Genomic DNA, 15,254 nt, shown 5'->3' on the forward strand with positions numbered 1-15,254 from the left:
AGGGGGTCCGGCGGAACGGGCAGGGCTGCAGCAGCTGGACACGGTGCTGCAGCTGAACGAGAGGCCTGTGGAGCACTGGAAATGTGTGGAGCTGGCCCACGAGATCCGGTGACAGGGGACAGCGGGCGGCCTGGGGCCTCAGGCTGATGGCACACCCTCCCCACCCCTGGGCACACTGCCTTGCCTGGCTCAGCTCTTGCTGCTCCCTCTTTTGCCCAGCTGTGAGCAGGCAATTCCTTTTGCTCCTCAAGGAATCTGTTTCTTGGCCTGAGAATGGAAGGTTCAGGCTCAGAGCACTTTTGGATTCCAGAGCAAACATCAGGGAAGATGCTCTCAGACTCTGTGGTTCAGGACGGGGCACCAGGAGGTTGCTTTCTGCTTTAGCTAATTATTTCTGCTACCTAAGAGCTAAGTCCATTTGTTATTTAAAGACATGAAGATGTTGCAAATGTTTCAATTGCACAATTAAAAAAATATTCTTGAAAATATTGGAGTCTCCCAAATTTTGGTCCTCCAGGGTAAAACCCCGATGGCCCCATTTTAGGTCTGCTTCTGGAATAACCAGATAAGGGCTTGCACTTAGGTGACCTGCTAGCTTTACTTGCTTATATCTTGCTTATGACAAGCATCATGGATTGAGTATGGAACTCTTTCCGGTTGAACCTGGCCTTGGCCTCAGGGTCCTTCTCAGCCACTGCCCGTCAATAGGAATTGACCTAGGTCACCCATTTGCTGTCTCTTCTTTAAATGGCTTCTTGCATCCCTTCCTGCCCTGACACTGGGGGCTTCCCCCCACCATGTCTGCCTCCTCTTCCCGCCATCATCCTCTCTGCCCTTTGGGCCCTCACTCTGGCTGATACTGGCTTTCCCCAGGCTCAACCTGTCTGTGTGATCCCCCAACTTCCAGGAGCTGCCCCAGTGAGATCATCCTACTTGTGTGGCGCATGGTCCCCCAGGTCAAGCCAGGACCAGACGGCGGGGTCCTGCGGCGGGCCTCCTGCAAGTCGACACATGACCTCCAGTCACCCCCCAACAAACGGGAGAAGAACTGCACCCATGGGGCCCAGGCACGGCCCGAGCAGCGCCACAGCTGCCACCTGGTATGTGACAGCTCTGATGGGCTGCTGCTCGGCGGCTGGGAGCGCTACACCGAGGTGGCCAAGCGCGGGGGCCAACACACCCTGCCTGCACTGTCCCGTGCCACTGCCCCCACCGACCCCAACTACATCATCCTGGCCCCGCTGAATCCTGGGAGCCAGGTATGGACAGCTGGTGTGGGGAAGGTGAAGGGCACTGGGTCCCTGTGGGAGGCCAGGAAGACTTGAAAACCCAAAGTTGTGTGATGAGGAGCCTGTGAGGGGCTGCGATGTTGGGCAGGGAGATGGGGTATGTGCTAGCTCTGCCTTCTGCAAGGCTGTTCTTGGTGGGGAGGACAGATGGGTCTATGTGGCCTCAGGGCACAGATCTAAGACAGGGCATGCACAGGCTGGAAGATTTCAACTCACAGAAGGAAGAGCTTTCTACCAGCCTGTGCTTTTCCCCAGTGGAATGGGCTGCCTTGGTAGGTGGTGGGCTCCCATCATAGGAGGTGTGAAAGCAGACACTGCATGATTGCATGGTGGGATGATGGAGTGCGCTCCCCAAAACATTAGTCCCATGAGATGCTCTGGGAAAAAGGTGTTCTGAGGTCAAATAAGCTTGCGACATATCCCGTACTCTCTTCCTCATCTAGGAGATTCCCAGTGCAAAGGAGACTAGCAGAGGCTCTGCTGGCATCCTGTACTACAGCAGGTGGTGTCACCTAAATAACACCGCATTTCCCAAACTTGCCTGATGGGGGCACACTTTAGGGCGTGGTTGGTACCGTCTTACCATTCCAGTGTTCCCTGGAATGCACTTTGGAACGAGATGCTGTAAAGGAAGTTGGGGACTTGCCAAGGGGTTAGACTTCATGACCCATAAAGCCTTTTTCAACTTGAATATTCTGGGATTTTGTGTTCTCTCCCAGCCTTCTCCCTCAGCTGGTTGCCAGAACTGCTGTTTTTCTCTTGTGCCCTGAGGTGCTCCACTTCCTCTCCCCTGGGGTCCCCGTGTCCAGCAGCCTCCTGGGCTGTCCTGCCCTGCTCCTGGGGCTGAGGTGGTTTTCCTGTCTTTCCCTTGCAGCTGCTCCGGCCTGTTTACCAGGAGGATACCATCCCCGAAGGTGAGTCTCCTGCTGCTGCTGTGCCCTCCTAGCTCAGAGAGGCAGCAGGGGTCAGCTGAGGCCTGGCCCAGCCTCTGCCCCTGAGTTCTGAGGCCTTTCCAATGGAGTCAAGGTCACTTAGCCTATCGACACAGACTCTCTTTCTACGTGGTACCTTTTCTCCCTCACAGAACCAATGTCTTTCTTCCTTGAAGCCAGAACTGAGAAGGAGGAGAGGGGATCTTACCAGGGCAGTTTGAGAGACAGTGTGTCCAGGCCTCAGGCATTCAATTGAGATTCATCCAATTTTACTGAGCAGCCAATATATATTAGGTGCCAGAGGCAACGTGGTTGGGCTTGCATGGAAGGGAGTCATGGAGCGTGGAGGTGGGAGGTCTTGAGTTGGAGTTCTAGCTATGTGACTTTGAGCAAATCATGTCCCCTTGGTCGGGCATGGTGGCTTATGCCTGTAATCCCAGCACTTTGGGAGGCTGAGGTGGGTGGATCACAAGGTCAGGAGATTGAGACCATCCTGGCTAACACAGTGAAACCCTGTCTCTACTAAAAATACAAACATCACTACTGGGCGTGGTGGTGCGCGCCAATAGTCCCAGCTACTCAGGAGGCTGAGGCAGGAGAATCACTTGAACCTGGGAGGCGGAGGTTGCAATGAGCCGAGATCATGCCACTGCACTCCAGCCTGGGTGACAGAGCGAGACTCTGTCTAAAAAAAAAAAAATCATGTCCCCTCGCTGAGCCTCAGTTTCTTCATTTATAAAATGGAGTCAATAATTGCTACCTCAGAGGGTTGTTGGGAGGGTCCCATGAGAGAATGGTTGTGACTAGTTGCCTGTGTACTGAGAGATGCTATACAGACGGTAGCTGTCTTTGAAGTGCACATATGTCTCTGCTGCTGGATGGATTCTTCTTCTTTGACTTTTAAAATCCTGGCCAGGGATGGAAGCTGAGCTCAAAACCACTTTCTTCTCCCAGGAATGCGGAGATATCGGTCTTGAGGCTGAAGCTGGCTGGGCATTCCTTGAGATCCTTCGCGTGCCTGCCAGAGCTTTGACTCAGAAGTCCATCTGGTGTCTGGACCGCCTTCCTTGACAGTGGCTTTTGCTTAGCCACTCACAGACTTGCTTCCTTGCTGTTCCCTTCTCAGTGGTGTGAAGGCGATGCTTCTAGGAGGTAGTTGGAAAAGTGCTTGTGCCTTTTGCGGGTGTAAAGTGCTCCCATCAGGCTCAGGGACGCTGATGGAAGACACTTTCTTTCTCTCCAGTCTGGGGCATTTGGGCAGGTGAGCCTGGTCAGTTGGAAATAAATCTGTGTTCCTTCTGGGGAGAAGTCTGACAGCAATTCAATGATGAGTTTTATTTTTATTTTTTATTTTTCCATAGATTATTGGGGTACAAGTGGTATTTGGTTATGTAAGTAAGATTTTTAGTGGTGATTTGTGAGATTTTGTTGCACCCATAACCCAAGCAGAATATACTGCACCCTGTTTGTAGTCTTTTATCCCTCACCCCTCTCCCACCCTTCCCCCCAAGTCTGCAAAGTCCATTGTATCATTCTTATGCCTTTGCATCCTCATAGCTTAGCTCCCATGTATCGTTGAGAACATACAACGTTTGGTTTTCCATTCCTGAGTTACTTCACTTAGAAAAATAGTCTCCAGTCTCATCCAGGTCGCTGCAAATGCTGTTAATTCATTCCCTTTTACGGCTGAGTAGTATTCTGTCAATGATGAATTTTTAAAAAGCTTTTGGTTGGTACATTAGGTTAGAGTGGAGTTGCTGCTGCTAAGTAGGGACTTCATTAGGGTCAAGGCCTGGGCCTGGCTCATTTCTGTAGGTCCAATGCAGGACCCAGGGCCTGGCAGATGGCAGATACTCAGCAGAATTTTGGTTGTGTGACTGACTGAAGGAGAACCACTTGGGTTGCCTCTGAGGCTTTGGAGTCTGGTTGTGGAGGAGGGGGGCTGGAGAAGTGTACTGCCTGGAATGGGCCCATGCACACAGGCTGGTGTCTGGGGTTGATTCCTTCTCAGTTTGAGAGGTACCTCTGTGTCTCCCTGCTGTGCTCCCAGCCTGTATCCATGTTTCATTCCCCTCTGAGAGTATAATACATAGTAAGTCAGCAAGAGCACAGTTATCTAAGCCATGGGGAAAGGGACAAGAGAGGAAATGATGGTGATATTAATAACCATGGTAGCTCTTTGAATGCATTGTATTAAGATCTTGACCTTACTTTGTGTATTCTTCATAATAATAAATCTTTGCTCTTTACCAGGCATCAAGTCTTTGTAGCTCACAATTTTAGGATTCAGAGGAAAGGGTGAAATTCAGGGCACACAATTTCCCTTAAACACACTTGGGGTTGTCCAGAGGTTAAGGCTGTCACCAGGGTGCCAGCTTCTCAGTCCCCCTCCTCTGGCTGGGCTGCCAAGAGATAGCCCTTTAGGAGTGTTGGGTCATCCTGAGTTGAATAGGAGGGACAGTTAAGCCATCCTGAGTTGAATAGGGTCTGGCGCCCTTCCGGAGCCCAGAGTGCCTGCCCGGCTGTGGTTGGCATGTTTTCCAGGGCTGCTGGTGCCCTTGGCATTGTCCCTGCCCTGTAAAGGTGACCTGGCCTCAGATTCGCCACTGCCAGGGCAGGGTGGCTGCCAGGGCCCGCCTCAGAATCTGGGAGCAAAGCCCTGTAATTACTGTATTTGGTCGGTGAAGCAGGTGTTGGAGGAAAAAAGGGTGATATGGGGGTTTGGACCAGACATCGGTAGCAGGTGGGAAGTAAATGAGTTTGCCTTCACAGAGCTCAGTAACTGGGTTGCAAGCTGTACTGTTCTAAAAAAAAAAAAATCAGTTTTGCAGAGCCACTCCCACTGGCCACATATTATCCAGGGGTGGGTGGAGATTGGGCACAAGGGCATGACTGCTGCATAGGTTGGGTTAATCCTGCCTTGTATAATTTACTGGCCAAATGACCAGTCACCCTACCATTCCAGACCTCAGTTTCCTTGTCTACAAAATGGGGCTGAGCCAACTTTTCCTCTCGGAAGGCAGAGTTATGTGTTGGGTACTTTAGGTGAGGCCCTTGGTGAGGATTCTGTGACAGCCCTGGGCTCCTGGGCTACAGAAGGGAAGAAATCATTTTTTTTAAGTCCGAGACTGGGGGCCCAGGACCCAGATCTTGGCATCTACAAATGGTACCCATCTTTAATTTTGGTCTATTTTGCTCCAGTCACCTGCTTGTCAGTCCTGCATGGTTTTGCCTTCTCTGCTCTAGGCTTGGCCATGTTAAATTAGACTGTCTAGATCCAGGCTGGCCATGGGGTTTCATTCACAGCACGGTTTGAGACCCAGCAGCCCTGCCTATCCTTCTACTAGCCCTGGTAGGTGGATTACTTGGAGGCTTAGGATTTGTGATAATCCCCTGACTACTCACACTGTGGTACAATCCACGAAGCTCTTTTCCATCAGGTCTCTTGTGTGAACCTCCCACTGGCCCTGGGGCAAGCGAGGCAGCAATCAGTATTATCTCCACTTCAAAGTGGAGAAAACTTTGATTCAGAGAAGGAAGGAAGCTATTCAGGGTTACACAGACTGCCTCTGACTTGGAAAGTCAGTGATCAAGCTCGGGTGTCTTATCCAACTCAAATTCAGTGAGGATCTTTAGACTCAGGATGGTGCTTTAAACAAAGGGTCCAGGGCCTGGCAGCACACACCCCTCTGGGGCTGATGTGTAGGGCCAGATCAGACAAGGAGCTATGTGACATGTTTCTTGTGTCTGTTCCTCCTGTGCCCATCCTGGGCTCATGCTCATTCTACTCCTCTCTACATGACTCACAGAAGAGGCAGGAAGTGGTTTGAGTTATCATGGTTTGAGTGCTGCCCCCAGATTTGTCTATGATCAGTGGTCACTTGTCAGGGGCATGGGGGGAGTCAACTTGTTTTTCTCACCTTGCTTGGTGAGAAGGGGCTGGGGGTGGGAGGAGGAAGCAAGTGTGAAACCTTCTGAGGTGAGTTTTTCCTCCGAGGCTGTGGGCGCGCGTTGGTGGGGAGCTTCCTTGAGGTATAGCTGGGGTCAGGCCACCAGTTCCCCGCTCGCTGCCAGGGCTGCTGGCAGCAGAAGACGGCCCGCACCCGGGACCCAGGCTGGGCACCCAGGTCAGTGAGGACCTGGTAGTTGCCCATACAGTAGCAGGAATGCCTTAGAAGGGGCCCAGGAGTGTGTGGAGCCTGACTGCTCTGGAGTTTCCCTCCCACCTGCTTGGTCCAGGAACCCCTGACTTTTTAGCGACTTTGTGTTTTGTCCCTCTGCCCACTAGACGGGATGTAATAAAAACCTGTGCACAGGCTAGGCATGGTGGCTCATGCCTGTAATCCCAGCACTTTGGGAGGCTGAGGCGGGCGGATCACCTGAGGTCAGGAGTTCGAGACAAGCCTGACCAACATGGAGAAACTCTGTCTCTACTAAAAATACAAAGTTAGCCGGGCGTGGGGCGCATGCCTGTAATTCCAGCTACTTGGGAGGCTGAGGCAGGAGAATCACTTGAACCTGGGAGGCAGAGATGTGGTGAGCCGAGATGGCCATTGCACTCCAGCCTGAGTGATAAGAGCGAAATTCCGTCTCAAACAAACAAACAAACAAACAACAACAAAAAACCTGTGCACTACCCCTTGTTCAGGGTGAGGGGTGTGTGTCCATCAGTGTCCCCTTAAAGAGGGACCCCCCCCACCGCCGTTGCAGCCTCTGCTGTCCTTCCTGGGGATGGTCTTGTTTCTCTGTTTCTCTCTCTCTCTCCTTATGATTAGAATGATTTGTGAGTTGGTGGCCAAGCCGGAGTACCTCCTGGGTACACTGAAGCCTGGGATTCCCAGAGTCCTATGGGGCACCTGACTCCCAAACTTGCTTTTCCAAGTGGAGAAATCACAACAACGAAACAACACTGAGTTAGCAGCTAACTTTTATCATACACTTGCTAGGTCCCAGGCACTGTTCTAAAGACTCTAAGTGAACTTAGAGTATTTCATTTAATCCTCACTGTAACCCAGTGAGCTTGGCACTATTATTACAGTTGAGGAAGTCAAGACTCTGAGGGTGAAATAAGTTGCCCAAGCTCACCGAGCTGGTAAGCAGGGGAGCAGGATTTGAGCACAGCCACCTGGCTTCAAAGCTTGTGTGCTTTACTGTGACCTGGGGCAGCAAGTGCCACTCCTTATTGTAGACTGACTGGAGTGGGCGAGGCTGCTCTAGCTCCCTTGGCTACAGAGGGAGGACTCCAGTACATCCTGGGAAAGCCTTTGGTCTCTGCTGCCGCTGCTGCAGAGAGTGGATTTTTGTCTGTGGGGCAGGGAGGGAGGAAACAGATTGGGCTGGGCTGAGCTTGTGCAGGGAGTAGTGGGAATGGTGTGGGGTTCTGGTGAGGAGAGCACGTACCCTGCCACACAGGCCGGTCACCACTCTGCTCCAACTGATGGTTCCACGTGGGACTGTGGGCTCAGTGAGGACAGATCTTCTGATTTTTCAAATATGAGCGATTTCTTGATTTTTAAAAGACTGAGGCCAAAATGGAAAGTCTGATCCAGGGCCTGGGTCAGCAGGTGGAGCGTGCTGCCTCCATCATAGCTGGTGGTGTCCAGTGCTGTGCTAGCCCTGGACTTGCTTGCTCACATGTCAATGTCTCCCACTAGAGTGGGAGGGAATTCCTTGAAGCCCAAGCCCATGTGAGGCCTCCCTGTGTTTCAGCATCGTGCGCAGGGCCTGGCACAAAGTAGCTGCTCAGAAAGTGGTTGTTGACGGAATGAGTCCGTGTCCCCTGTTTCTACAGAGGGGACACCTTTGCAGGAGTGACGGAAATGTCTCATAGTCCCCCATCTCTGTTTCACAGAATCAGGGAGTCCCAGTAAAGGGAAGTCCTACACAGGCCTGGGGAAGAAGTCCCGGCTGATGAAGACAGTGCAGACCATGAAGGGCCACGGGAACTACCAAAACTGCCCGGTCGTGAGGCCGCATGCCACGCACTCAAGCTACGGCACCTACGTCACCCTGGCCCCCAAAGTCCTGGTGTTCCCTGTCTTTGTTCAGGTGAGCCCGTGGCTGGTCTTAAGGGTTCCCTCAGGAGGAACGGAGAAAGAGGAGGGCCCTTGCCCCAGGACTTAGGGATGATGCCTTATCCCAAGACTGAGGGCCCCGTTTTGGGAAAGATAAGTAGCTTTAGATGCACAGGATTCTAGGGGTTTATACTGAGGGAGCAGAGATTTCCAGGGAGATACACAGGAAAAAGTGAGGCCGGGGGAGCCCAGCAAGGAAAGGGTCCTCTCCTTCCCCCACCTCACCTCCCCTTTCTCTGGGGACAGGGCAGGTGCACCCCAGCTGCTTGTTGCCATGTCACAGGGCCTGTTTGCTGACGCTCCCGCTCCCTGGCTCACCCAGTGGTTTTTTATTTGAAAACAACTGAGGGAGACCCTTGGGGTCTGTGCCTTATCTGGTCTCCCTGGTCTCTGCAAACATGTTTGGCCCGTATTCACTGGTGGCCTGCGATTCACTAGATCTCTCTTATTCTCCAACGTCAAACAAAGTGCTTGAAGAAAGATAATGAAACAAACAGCAAGCTGGGCCTGAAATCCCAGCTACTTGGGAGGCTGAGGTGGAAGGATCGTTTGAGGCCAGGAGTTTGAGGTTATAGTGAGCTATGATCATAACACTGCACTCCAGCCTCTTCTTCTTCCCCCTTTTCCTCCCCATTTATCTCTCCTTCTCTTTAAAAATAACCTTTATTGGACCAGGTGTGGTGGCTCACGCCTGTAATCCCAGCACTTTGGGAGGCCTAGGTGGTGGATCACTTGAGGTCAGGAGTTCAAGACCAGCCTGGCCAAGATAAAAACCCCGTCTCTACTAAAAACACAAAAAAATTAGCTGGGTGCGGTGGCAGGTGCCTGTAATCCCAGCTATTTGGGAAGCTGAGGCAGGAGAATAACTTGAACCTCGGGGGTAGAGGTTGCAGTGAGCAGAGATCACACCACTGCACTCCAGCCTGGGAGACAGAGTGAAACTCCGTCTCAAAAAAAAGAAACAAAATAAAACAAAAACCTAAAAACCTTTATTCCATCACCCAGATATGATAGTGTGAACATTTCAGCATCTTTTCTGTGTGCACATACACATTAAAAAACAGATCTTATTCTATATTTTATATCATGTTGCCTTTTTAAAATGAAAATTGTAGCATGAACCTTTCCCACACCACTAAATGTTCTGTGTTTGACGGTGGTTGCCCACTTTTCTATTATATGGGTATACTGTATTTATTTAACCAGTTCTGTATTCAGATACTTCTGTCTACACTTTTGCTGTTGTAAATAACCCTGTGATGAAAATCCTTGTGCATGGATTGCCTCTCTGATTATTTTCCTTGGGAGAGATTGCTGAAAGGGAAATGACGGGTCATGGGTCATAAACATTTTAAAGGCTCATTACACATATTGACAAATTGCTTTGCAGGAAGATTCTAATGGTTTATCGTCTTATCAGCAGCATAGAAGTGACTTGGCCCCAAGGGCTTCATTTCTGCCTATGCCTCTCTGGTCTCCCTGGCATCCCAGTCTGGGCCTGTCACTGTCCAGTAGGCACATTTTGTTAGGATGCAACACATCTCTGGGAGCTCACATGCCTCCCCTTAGACAGCTCTGTCAGCGGGGCCTGGCCTTGGCCTTTCTGTGGGTCTCTTCTCTTTCTTAGCATGTGACACAAAGTTCTTGGCATCTACAATGTCTTAATTTTCTTTCTTTCTTTTTTTTTTTTTTTGGATGGAGTTTCACTCTTGTTGCCTAGGCTGGAGTGCAATGGTGTGATCTCGGCTCACTGCAATCTCCACCTCCCAGGTTCAAGTGATTCTCCCGCCTCAGCCTCCCAAGTAGCTGGGATTACAGGTGCCCACCACCATGCTTGGCTAATTTTTTGTATTTTTAGTAGAGATGGGGTTTTACCATGTTGGCCAGGCCGGTCTCGAACTCCTGACCTCTGGTGATCCACCTGCCTTAGCCTCCCAGAGTGCTGGGATTACAGGCATGAACCACTACACCCGGCCTGTGTCTAATTTTCATGTTCATTTTAATATTTGTATAAGAAACTACTTTTATTTAAAAGACAGTCTCTTGCTCTGTCCCCCAGGCTGGAGTGCAGTGGTATGATCATAGCTCATGGTAACCTCAAGCTCCTGGCCTCAAATGATCCTTCCACCTCAGCCTCCCAAGTAGCTGGGATTTCAGGCCCAGCTTGCTGTTTGTTTCATGATCTTTCTTCAAGCACCTTGCTTGATGTCATGTACTTAGAAGCCATTTTAGAAATATACAATCATAAGGACAAGTCCTGCTGGGTAATCCAGAGCTTAGGGAGCTTTCTCTGGGCTGGGCTGGGCAAGGTGATGGAGTAGGGTGAGAGGTTTGGGTGAGAATTGACCCTTGGAGGATTGGCTGAGAAGGAGATCGTCAGTTCAAGTGTGCTATGAATATAGAGCAGGGACTGGCCTGGCTTTGAAGGGACTCAAGTGACCAAATCTCTTGGCATGTGGCTCTCAGGATGCCTCCTAGTCCTGTGAGGAATGAACAGGATAGATGGGGGATGGCGGGGGCGGAGAGAGCCCAGGAGCCCAGTGCAGTGAGGGGTGGGAGCTGGGGCTGAAGACTGCAGAGGGCCTAAGCCTGTGGTTAGACTTCCTGTCAGTGAGTGTAGCTCTCACGGTGAGGGTTGATGGGGAAGGTGGCAGCAACAGTTCCACAGGACAGCAGCGTCTGTCTTTCTGTTTCCATCTTATGTATGAGGGGGTGTGTGGGTTCTCGGGTCGGTGGTGGGCTGACAGTCTTCTCTGGGTCAGAGGGTTCTCTGTGGCTGGCTTTGACAAGCTGCTGCTTCCTCCCCGTGGGTCCTCACCCAGCCTCTTTTTGAACTGCCCACTCAGCCTGCTTTATTTCCAGCCTCTAGATCTCTGTAACCCTGCCCGGACCCTCCTGCTGTCAGAGGAGCTGCTGCTGTACGAAGCGAGGAACAAGGCTGCCCAGGTAAGACTTTCACCTGCGTTTTTTAGGGGACTTTTTGGGTGGGCTTCGTTGGCATCCTCCAGGCCGCTCACTTTGGTCTCTTCCTGAGTATCTTAGAACTGTACACTCTCAGGGTAGGGGAGACCTGAGAAGGACCCCTCCACTCTCCCTAGCAAAGGCTACCCAGCTTTTTCTTGTACATCTCCTTTCAAAGCTGTTGAATCCTTCTTTGATGGTTAGAAAGTTTCCCCAGCCCCTAAAGACACCCCATTGTTTATCCCACCTTCCTCTCAGGAGCAGAAGAGATGGCAATTTACCCCGGCTGTAGGGAGTGACTTTGGTGGCAGGAAGAGTAAAGCTATTAGCCGAAGTGAATTTTTAGACCAGCATCAGTTTACCCGAGTTTTCTGGGCCTGTTTTAACCCAAATCCCACATCCTCTTCTGAGAGACGAGTCTATGATTTCGCCTGGGTTCTAGCTCTGCCAGCGGGGTGCTGACATGGGACCTGTGTTACCCTTCCTGGGAGCTGGCCTGGGATGCTTTTCTCTAATTGGGAGAACTTCATTCATCCACACAACCCCAGAGCTGGTCAGTTCAGTCTCTGAGCTTAAAACTACTTGGGTACAGAAGTTGGAGCCCTGGGCTCTGCCCTGGCTACCTGGGGCCATGGGGTGAGGGTAGCAGGCTCTTTGCAGATCAAGCCCCAATGTAGAGCTGCCTTGGCTGAGTCGAGTGGCAGCTTGGGTTAGTGGAAAGATCAGGAAACTTGGAGACAGGAAGTCTGTATCAAGACCCAGCTCTGCTGCTGGCTCATGTGTGATTTCTTCCTTCTTCCTCAGTCTTTCCATCTGAGCAGTAGGTATGTGTGTATTTGAGGCAGTAAGGGCAGGGTCAGAGGTTGGTCTATAAGGACCCTTTAAACCTCAGCCTTCTGGGACACTGTGTGTGACTGTGGCTGAAGCAGGAGGTTGGTTTGTTTTTTAAGTAGGCAGACTGGACTGGAACTCATCTATTCCAAATGTACATTATCTTTTTCAAGGGAGTGCCCTGGGGGGCTGCATGCTCCCTTCCACTGCTCGCTATTGCCTACTGTATTTCTGGACCTCCTCTTTTCCGAACCTCCTTTTGGGAACTTTGCAAACTTTGAGAACTTAAAAATCTTTGCATATCTTCTGAATTGTCTCAGTGGGAGTAAAATTTCATCTGTCGGGAGGGATTTAAGTTTTAGGGATGAGAAGTCACTTAGAGCTATGTTTGGTGAATGGGAGTGTGGTGGACCTAAGTCAGGCATCCAAGGGTCAGAAATTGAGGTGTGGCCATAAATTCACCAGACTCATAAGAAGCCAGTTAGAGATGGCAGCCACCCTGAAATGTATACATAAGTCTAAATTCACTCTTCTGTTTGTCCACTTACCCTTGAATCTGCAAACATTGAGCACTTATTGTGTATCCTCATTGTGTATGCATTTTACATACTTGACCCCAATTAGCTCTTGCAGCACCCCCATGAGAGGCACGACTGTCCCCACTCGGTAGTTAAGGCAACTGAGGCTCCAGTGAGATTCAATGGGACCCAAGAGTCTCCAGGCTGGTAAGGAATGGAGCTGGGTCATTTCTGGCTCAGTGATGCTTTGACCCCACACTGCTTCTGGCATGTCTGCATAAATAAGGAACACAGGCTGAAGCCAGAGCCTTGTGACAGTTGCAATTCATCCAAAAAACCCTGCCTTATAGGTCTCTGGGGCCTTAGAACCAAGAGACTCCTCTCCCTTAGCCTTGAAGATTGAAGGAAGCAATTGGAAGACAAGTAAAATAAATATTAATATATTCCTTTTTCTTGAAGTAGGATAGCAACCAAACGTGTAGATCTGGGCACCCTGTCATGTTACTCACACCAAAAAAAAAAAAAAAAAAAAAAAAAATTCAAAGGGATTTGGATAAATTCATGAAATCTCAGCATTGGTTAGACTTTCAGGAATCATCCATTCTAATTGCTTCCTTGTAACTTTCCAGTTAAATGGTTTTCTGATTGGTGCTTGAATCTTCTAGGGCAGCGTATTAGAGCAGTGGTTTTTTTTACTGGGGAGGGCTAAATTGTAGAGTGTTCTCCCTTACACTCAACAGAAATCTTTATTTGTGGAATGTTCCTCCTTGGTTCTTTGTCCCATCACTTCTCTGGGCATGCTCAAGTTTGCTAACATCTGTGAGCTGATCAAGTCCCACACCATGAACTACCCTCATCACAGCCCCTTCCAGAAGTAATAGACTTGATTAATGTGCCTTGAGGTCTATGGCCCTGTGCGAGGTTCTGGGAATACCATGAAGCACAAGACAGACACACCCTCCCTTTACACACTGACTCATGGAGTTTACCATTAACTAAGGCACCATAGTCTTTTCGGTAAACTCTGCTCTTAGGTCAGATTCCCAAGAAGAAGCTTGGTTAGGGCCACTTGGGAGAAGCCACCCTCCAAGTGGTAAGAACCCCCTTACCAAATGATCCCTCAACTCTGACCCTTTGGAAAATCAGATGTGTCCTTGGAGCAAATGTGGGGAAGACACTGGGTGACCCCAGTGGCCTGCTGTGGAAGGCGACAGGTGATTGGGCCATGGAGATGGGCATCACTCTCCCATGGGCTGCCGTGGCCCCTGCTGGTGCTGGTGAGATGGGGGAATCTACATGCTCTCCCTGGCATGCTTGCCCCTCTGCTCTGCCTCCAGCTGTGTGCCAGCTCTGGCCTTTCCCTGACCCAACCTTTGGGAAATTTTTCATTTATGCCTTAATCACTTCCTGTCTAGACCATATTCTCAGCCCTGGGAATCTGAACCAGAGTGGTGGCCTGGGCCTTTTCTCACCTTGCTCATGGTTCTTCCCCAGTTGCTGGTGGCTCCTCCTACCTGCCCTACTTCCACCCCTCTCTGGGCCTGGGCTGGTTTTTTTTTTTTTTTTTTTTTTTAACTTTCTAGGCTCCTTTTTTTTAACTTTTTTTAACTTTGTCAGCTCCAGCCCTTCCCCTGCCAGCCTGCCTCTGGGTCTGGAGGTGACTACCAGATTTCTCTTGAGTCAGGGACACGTTTTGTGGGACCCTGAGGGTTTGCTTTGTGTTTCTGGCTAGTTTAGAGCCTTCTTTCCATTGCTCGGACTTTGAAGTCTTCTCAGACAACCAATTCCTTGACTCCTTCTGAGCTCTTGGGTCATTTTCTTCACCTCTTCTGTTAACATTATCATTATTATTATTAATTATTATTTTTGCCTCATTTGCTCCTCCTCTTTGGTCTCTGGATTCTTTCACATTCAAGAACTGAACAGCTGTAGGCACATCACTACCTCTCTGTATAGCGAGAGCTTTAGGTCAGCCATACCTGGGTAATGGTCCCTGGCTGTGTGGCCATGGACAGGTCACTTAACCTCTCTGAACTCTAGGGTCCTCGTCTGTAAATGAGGGCGGTGGTGTTATTTACAAGTGAGGATCCACTGAGCAGAAAGTCAGCATTCAACACATGAAGGCTTCTCTTGGGCTGCATTGAGACAGGGCTGTGATGGGAAGGGTTAGGGTCACCACCAAGATGCCTTATATCCCAGGGTTCTGGAGTCCTCATGTTTGGGCCCCACTGGAGAAGCCAAAGCCCCTGAGAGCTCCTTCAAGGACATCTGTCTGTTGTCTCTGCAGCCCAGATTTCCTCAAGCCTCTGTATTTGTGCTACACTCAAGAAGCCAAGCCATCTTTTGATATATATTCTAAATTTTTAAATTACAAAAGTAACAGTGATTGCAAATATAATACACATTAAATCAAAATGTATCAATTAAAATCCCACTCCCTGGAGTGAGGAGTGTGGCATCTTAACTATTTTAAAAATGTATAACTATAGAGAAATGTGTCGTTTTGTTTTACAAAATTGGATTCTATGCTAGGTATTTTTGCACATTGTACTATTTTGATTTATGATAGACAGATTTCTATTTCTGCCCACATAGCTCTACTTTATTTTTTAATAGTTGCATAAAATTCTGCCATATGAAGGTAGCATA

General features: G+C 49.8%; 1 protein-coding gene across 6 annotated transcripts in view; it reads left to right on the top strand.

Annotated features, from left to right (window-relative positions):
* Window positions 1-15,254, top strand: part of RGS3 (regulator of G protein signaling 3) — a 188,145-nt gene that overhangs the window by 96,189 nt on the left and 76,702 nt on the right. For 5 of the 6 annotated variants that reach the window (XM_030817652.1, XM_030817657.1, XM_030817653.1 and 2 more), the window contains 5 exons: window positions 3-108; window positions 908-1,259; window positions 2,164-2,203; window positions 8,073-8,269; window positions 11,158-11,241. In XM_030817652.1, coding sequence (XP_030673512.1) covers window positions 3-108; window positions 908-1,259; window positions 2,164-2,203; window positions 8,073-8,269; window positions 11,158-11,241 — 779 coding nt within the window. Of the gene's footprint in view, window positions 1-2; window positions 109-907; window positions 1,260-2,163; window positions 2,204-3,362; window positions 3,483-8,072; window positions 8,270-11,157; window positions 11,242-15,254 lie in introns of those variants that run through there. The other variant, XM_030817656.1, reaches the window with a different exon arrangement.

Source organism: Nomascus leucogenys, chromosome 8, assembly GCF_006542625.1.
Source record: "Nomascus leucogenys isolate Asia chromosome 8, Asia_NLE_v1, whole genome shotgun sequence".
Classification (NCBI taxonomy): Eukaryota; Metazoa; Chordata; class Mammalia; order Primates; family Hylobatidae; genus Nomascus; species Nomascus leucogenys.